General features: G+C 33.0%; 1 protein-coding gene across 1 annotated transcript; it reads right to left on the reverse strand.

The window, feature by feature from the left end:
- On the reverse strand, window positions 1-4,230 carry LOC114731339 (beta-glucosidase 12-like). The gene is made up of 12 exons (XM_028918481.1): window positions 4,102-4,230; window positions 3,930-3,996; window positions 3,622-3,680; window positions 3,428-3,503; window positions 3,137-3,302; window positions 2,446-2,698; window positions 1,628-1,743; window positions 1,326-1,540; window positions 1,150-1,181; window positions 950-1,052; window positions 724-820; window positions 1-196 (listed from the first exon to the last, which is right to left on the reverse strand). The coding sequence occupies exons 1-12, from the start codon at window positions 4,228-4,230 to the stop codon at window positions 1-3; spliced, it is 1,509 nt and encodes a 502-aa protein (XP_028774314.1).
- Window positions 4,231-7,907: the final 3,677 nt, after the last annotated feature.

The raw sequence follows: 7,907 nt of genomic DNA on the forward strand, positions 1-7,907 counted from the left end.
TTATTGTTTGTCCCGTCCTTCTTCATGGTTCTGGAGGAATTTTTTGAACCAATGAGCAGATTTCTTTGGGGTCCTCTTAAGGGATTTATCCTCAAAATCAACATAAACCATTCCAAATCGAACACTGTATCCATCCGCCCATTCAAAGTTGTCTAATAATGCCCATTCAAAATATCCCTTTACGTTCACTCCATCCCTGCATTTTATATAAATTTTAATAAATTAATTAGTTATAATAAATATGGCATGATCATAAATTGGGTAAATTAGTTTGAAAAATGATAAATATAAGAGACAAAGTAAATTTAAATCTTATATTTATAATTAAATCCAATTCCTCAACTAACTCCTGTATTTGAGATTGGAGGAAGTAATAAACAAATTAATATGAATATTGGGTTATGTGTAGATAACCTTTTGTCATGAATTTTAAAATGTTCCATAAAGTCACTAAATTATCTATTTTTTCACTAAAATAATATAACTCAAAATTTGAGATTTTTTTTTTGCACGAAATTTTTTTTAAGAGGGTGCATGCATGTGCTCTGTTAGTGAGATATAACAGGATAATTGGTGGCAGAAAATTGACAGTTTAGGGGGGTTCCTTGTAAAAATTTAAAGATCAAAGGGATATTCAGGGAATTTTGTATAACTTAGGATAATTAATTTCATCAGCATAGTTTCATAATTATTATATATATTGTATAAAATAAATTTACTTACTTGATGGCTTTCTGGACTTGAGCAAGATGGCCCTTGATATAATCTATTCTTAGTTTGTCATTCAGGTCCATCTTGCCGGTGTTAGCTTCATCGACTCCTGCAAATTAAATTTGATTCATTCCTCATGAAATTAGTGAAGAAAAGCCAACTAAATATATTATGAGAGCTATGTATTTTAAATTTTTTGTAATGTCTTAATCTCATCAGTGAATTAAAATTAAATTACCATTTTCCGTTACATAAATCACAGGATTGTTGAACTTTTTCTTGGTATAAACCAGAAGCTCATGAAGTCCTTCAGGATATATGTATAGCCAACTTGAAGCTGCCTGCAAAATTTATATGCACACTTTATCAAATAAATACTTAATTATTAACAATTAATTAATATATGAAACCCTAGCTAGCTAGCTTGTATTTAATTACCACTGGACCGATGGGGACTCCATTTTTCTCGCCTAATGATTCAACCAGAAAAAGACGTTAAATAAATGAATTTGATGGTGAATATATATATAATTGTTTTTTCAGTGATTAAAAATATATATATATATATATATATATATAGAGAGAGAGAGAGAGAGGAGGGTTTCCTTAATTACTTGTGACAGAAACACAAGCATCAGAGAAAGCAGTGTGATTAACGTTGGAGCAAGGAGCATCGGCAGCATAACTGGAGCTGTAATAGTTCACTCCTAGGAAGTCATATGAACCTTTCACCATTTTTGATTCCTTCTCTGAGAATTTTGGCAATCTCTTCCCAACTCTCTTCACCATTTCTTCCGGGTATGATCCTGACTTTAGAGGCTCCAAGTACCTTCCAATTTAAGAAGATTATTGAATTATATTATTAGCTTAAAAGAAGATTAATTAATGAGAATTAAGGATAAATTAAACTTATTACCAGCCATAGGTGAAATCGATGGCCCTTGATGCCGCATCTTTGTCTTTCTGAGAATCAGATATTGGGACTTGCCATCCAGCGTTCAGTACTATGCCAATCTTCCCTTTTTGTGAACTCTTCATGCATCAATGGATAATAAAACATAGAAAGCTAATTAACAAATTATGCTGCCCATAAGTTTATGTGAATGGTGTAATGATTAACTTTTGTTCTGATGAACTTCACGTAATACACATAAAACCCTTTTTTTGACATGCTTCACGTGTTTTGATGTTTTATATGTATAAAAACTCTGTTATACTGATCATGGCCGTATATAAATAAATTCTCAAGTAAAATGAATACATTTTCGCGACTGCATGCATCTGGGGTAGCAACACAGAATAGTGATTTTCACATCTGATCTGTTAAATTGGAATAGACGCAGACAGGAAAAAAAAGAAAAAAGAAGTCGTCTTTAAATTAGCACTACCTCTTATTCGTATTATAAGAACGAGTCGATTAATTTAACCAAATTAAGAAAGTTTGTTGAGTTAATTATTTGTAATAATTAGATGTTATCATCTTTAAACTACTCTTGCTAATAATGTATTAACTAAAACTGCCATTTGATTGGATTTTTAATACGTGCAATTACTATAAAGACTATTTTGAAAAAAATGAATAAATATGAGAGACAAAGTGAATTGAATTCTTATATTTAGGATCAAATTAAAAGTCAAAATAACTCTTATATTAAGGACCGAAGGTAGTATTTTGCACTAGTGAAAGGAATTAATATATCCTATTTATTACTTAGTACAGTAGTAAGTAACAACCTGGTACTTGTTTTTGTAGAGGGAGGCTGCGGCGGCGTGAGCGAGAATGAGATTGTGAGAGACGATGTAGGGTTCAGTGCTTGAGTTGCCTGCAGTGCATTTCTTGAGCCAGCTTGAGCATCTTCCTGGGGCAAACAGGCCATGCTCATAGCCTTGTGTGCTATAGGTGAGTGGCTCATTTATAGTTGCCCACATCTTCACTCTGTCCCCAAACTCTTTGAAGCACACTTCTGCATAGTCCTTAAAATCATTCCTGCATATTATTTCACAAACACATCAAAATCCATCTAATAACTCGTCTCTTTGCTTGTATTAGGTCTTATTTTAAAGGGTTTTAATTTGTCTCCCTCAAACTCAATCTAATTACTGATTAATTATTAGTTTTATTAGGTTCTTATCATGAGTACTTCCTCCGTTTCACAATATAAGTCACTTAACTATTATGTAGTTAATGTTTATCTGTTAATTTTGTCCGTGTAAGTAATGCTTCAACTTGATTCCTTGTGCTTTTCATCCTTCACGACCTCACTTAGCGTGATGGGTAAAATTGGAATAAAATTTTAATCTGAGACATATTTAACGAGTTAACTATCATCATTTGTTGATTTTGATGAATTAGTTAAAGTGATTAATATTATAGACTGAAGGGAATATATTAGTGATGAAAGCAAGATTCAACGAAAATGCTTACACGACGTTGGAGCTCAGAAATCCGCCATATTCATCTTCAAGGGATTGAGGAAGATCCCAATGGAATAGAGTTGCAAGGGGTTCCAAACCCTTTGCCTTAATTTCATTGATAAGATTATTGTAATATGCGATGCCTTCTTTGTTCACTCCTCCCTTGAGGTTTCCCCCTGAGATGACAAAACTTCTCTGTTAATTAGTTTTGTTTATCTAAATTTTTGATATTATATGGCAATAAATTTAAAATGATTATTATATACTATATATTTAATTAATTTCTCATCATCATCATCACCAGGTAGTATCCTGTTCCAGGAGACAGAGAATCTATATGCGTTAAACCCTATGTCCTTCATTAATTCCACATCCTCCTGCAAAAAGTGTTAATTTTCTCAAATTTCCATAATATATAATTCAAAAAAATAAATAATTATATATATATGTGTGTGTGTGTGTGTGTGTGTGTGTGCAGCAAAATTAGTTAAGTACCTTGTAATGGTGGTATGAATCGGCAGCAACATCTCCAGTGCTAGAGTTACTTATCTTATCTGATATGATAGATGTACGTAAACATTATGTCAATAATCTCAAAATTAAATCATTAAGTCGTTCATAATGAAGTTTGTGGGATTTTGATTTAAATGTTAGGAACGTGAACGTGATTGATCTCAAAAAACTAATAAGAAAGACATTTGGTTATGAACAAAAAAACACGTTATGTTTCAAAGCTAATTAATCATTATAGTAAAACAAATAAGAATATTGTGTAAGAGGCAATGTGATATTGGAATAATTACTTTTCTGTCGAACGAAGGTGTCCCATATGCTAGGGGTTCTACCTCCTTCCTTTGCTGCGCCCTCTACCTTAATTCTCACAAGAAATTAATATCAATAATCACGTACACCAGATTAACTAATATTAATCAAACAGTTAGAAATGTAATTAATGGAATAATCAATTAATGAAACCTGGTAAGCAGAAGTAGCAGCTCCAAATAAGAAATCCTCAGGAAAATCACTACGTTTAAGAGAAGTCTTTTTTGAATCGACCCCCACAAAGAGGAAGAAAACTAGCAGAAGAATGATCCCAGATTTCATGTTCATCTCTTAGCTTTCGTGCAATCTGTTTAATCTCTTAACTCTAATTATATGGTAATGATTACAAGCTTGTTCGTTGAAGGGTTCAAATTAAAGTGGTGGCAGAGAAAAACATGGGAGAACTAGGAAGCTACCCACCACCCACCACATTTCCCTTTTTCCTTTTTCTAAGTTGAGCATTTGTTTAAAGAGGGACTGATATGATTTATTTAGGCTTATTTTCATTCAACTAAAATTATTCTTATTTTTCAAAATAAGAAACTTAAAATTACCAACGTTTCATTTTATTCCATGCTACTTTTAAAATAAAATTAGCACTCCATGCATTTCAAAAAATTTGATAGTTGTAATGCTACTTGTCCTTAATATAAGAGCTGAATGAAAATTTAATTTGATCCTAAATAAAAGATTCAAATCTATTTTTTTCAATATTTATCTATTTCTCCCCCAAATAATCCTGCAGAGGTGTAGTTCCAATGCACATTAACAATGGCATTTTAGAAAAAAGAAAACTCATTTATTATAATTAACCAACTTAACTAATTTATTTAATTTTGATAAATTAGTTATTGAATTCTATATTAAATATATGAGATAGTATTTATCTATCAAAGACATAATCCATCATGCCATGAAAGGTGTCCCATGATGTAGATTCTCATTCAAATGTGCGATTAGATCCAAAAAAGAAATTTCTCTTTCATGATACATTTCAAAACTTTCAAACATCACCCCACAATCAATCACCTTCTAATGATTTATTTCTTTGTTTATCTCAAGACAAAAAACCATAGCTTATTCACAAACATTAAAGGGATTTTGCCTGAGAAATACTTATGGAAGCTTTACTTTCTTTTCGGTGAAATTCCATCTCTAGGTTTTCTCATCTTATCAGTTGTACAGTGGGAGATCCCACCATGCCTGCCAAGTACGTTAAGTATAGATGGATTTTAATATGCATGATTTTCAACACGTCTTGAAGCAGCGCTGTCATCAAAATTACAAATTTAGCAGTGGAGGAAATGTGTATCCATCAAAACTTCTTTTTGTTTTTGAAATACATCACAAGCATCCATCTGCTGAATGACTCAGTTTTCATCTTTCTAACCAACAATATATTATTGAACATATATACACTATAAAGAAGACATGAGTTTAGGCGTCTGGTACTTTACTAAGGAAGATATTTGTCAGTATACTTTTATGTGTCGTTGCTAACTCCCTATTTGGATGGGGAGAAAAAAAGAAGAAAGAAAACTAGGAAAGAAAATAGGGAGAGAAGTGTGTTTTCTCCTGTTTGGATGGGGGAGGAAAAATGAGAGGAAAGAAAAGTTGGAAAGAAAATAAGGTGTGGGACCCACCATATTTTTCTTCCAACTTTTCTCTCCACATATGGAGAGAAAATGGGAAGAAAACTTATTTTTTTGTACTTGCCCCTTTTCCTTTGTGTGTTCCTTTTTTTTTTTTTTAATTCTGAAAATTTGCACACGTACCTAGCCGTGCCTCCCATCCTAAACTCCACTCAAAATCATTCTTCTTAATACAAACGCAAGGGCTAGGTCCAAAACACCATCGTAGCTCCATCATTGCTTCGACTATCAGGTGAATATTTCCTTTTATCCCTACTCCATCTTTTCCCTTTTATTTTCTACTCTTTTTCCTTTCAACCATTCTAATTCATGGACCGTGTCCCTCATGATTTCACGTTTGAGATAGGAGAGAAAATAATTCCTTTGTACTACTGCTACTAAAATTTCATGGTTTTCCTGCAATTCTGCTTGAGTTGATAGAATTGGGAGATAATTTTAGTTCCCTGATGTTGACTTGATGCTTTTGCTTTCTCTCTCTTCAAGATTGATTCTTATCCATGTTTATTATTGTGGGAATGTTTTTGCTATGGTTCTATTTTGGATTTGGAATGACATTGGTTTCGAAGATATTGGATCATGTTTAATTTATATACTTCTTTTAATTATATTTCATTTTAAAAATTATCCACTTTGTAACCTTCAAAAATAATATTTTTCTCTAAAATTATTTGGTTTAAAATACAAAATTATGAAATTATATGTTTATCAAATTATTTGATTATAAATTTTTTGATCATGTTAACGTTAATATCATTTTGCTATTCTAATATTGATTTTGATTTTAAATATGATATATTCTTCTATATAAGGATATTTTGGTCATTCATGTTTTTGCTTATTTTCTTTTTTCTCTATTTTCTTTCGTCTATCTAAACAAAAAAGGTGATAATATTTTCTTTCCAGTTTTCTCTTTTCTCTACTTTCTCTCCTCCCGTTTTCTTTCCTTCCAATTTTTCTCTCTATCCAAACGGAGCATAATGATTTTAAAGTTTTCTGTATTTTAAAACAATACTTTCTTGGTTAAAAGTGGGAAGAGTTTCTTGATCTTTCTTTCCATCAGTTCTTACAAGTGATATAATAAATCATATCATATTATAAGAGTTGAGTTATGATTGGGCTATCAGCTCTTATAAGGCGTGCTTCGTTCCCCTCTCCAACTGATGTAAGACTCCACAATCCACCCCCTTAGGGCCCAATATCCTCATTGGCATACCGACCCAAACTTAGCTCTGATACCAAATTGTAATGTCTTCAAGTACCAAAGTATAGTTGTAGCCACCCCAAGGTATTGCTTGTAGATATTGTCTGCTCTGATATAGCCGTAGTCACCTCATGGTTTTGTTATGAAATCTCACATTGGGTCGGTGTGGTAGCAAGGACGCTGGGCCCTAAGTGGGTGGATTATGGAGTCCCACGTGTCGCTCCCAGGTATTGTTCGCTTTGGTGAAGCTGTAGCCACCTCACGATTTTGTTTCCTTGGGTGCAGTTGTAAGCACTAGAAAAACGCGTCTGCAAGAGAAAGATATCCGCACCTTTATAAGACGTGCTTCTTTCCCCTCTCTAGCTGATGTGGGACTTCACAATCCACCCCTCTCAGGGCCCAGTGTTCTCCCTGGTACATCAACCCGAACCTAGCTCTGATACCAAATGTATATACGTACCCTTGTAGGGTGTGTTTCATTCCCCTCTCCAGCCAATGTGGGACTTCACACCTGTAATATCCCAAATTTTATGAATTTGAGTAAACCATGTTGAAGGATAAATTTTCAGAGAAATTATTGAGATTAAGACCTTTCAAATATGGTTTGAATAATTATAAAGTTAATTTTAGGAATTTAGGACCTATTTTCTTGGAAAAATAGTTAGAGGATAATTTTTAAGCTGAGATTTTTAGGATAATTATTTTATGGACTAAAGAAGCTAATGGAAGAAGAAAATCCATATAAAATATCCAGGTTTGATTTATGGAATTATTTGACTATCTTGAAAAAAAAAATAGAGAAGGATCAAATTAAAAGAAAATGAAGACCAAAGGGCATGATGGTCATTTCACGTCCCTTATCCTTTTTAATCTGTCAAAACACGTTCTCCCTTCTCATTCTCCTCTATTGCCGACTTGACTAAGAAGGAGAACGAACATATAGAGCTTGAAGGGGCGAGAGGAAGACGAATCATCATGAACTACTGGAGAAAGAATCAGAGGTGTTTTTCTTGCATGTAAGTGTGCTTTTCTAATTAAGGTGAGTCCCTTAGGCCTTCCTCTATCCTTGTTTTCTTTGATTGGGACTTTATGGGAGCGGAAGAAAT

This window comes from Neltuma alba, unplaced genomic scaffold, assembly GCF_004799145.2.
Source record: "Neltuma alba isolate B1F8T4 unplaced genomic scaffold, ASM479914v2 tig00012824_pilon, whole genome shotgun sequence".
Lineage (NCBI taxonomy): Eukaryota > Viridiplantae > Streptophyta > Magnoliopsida > Fabales > Fabaceae > Neltuma > Neltuma alba.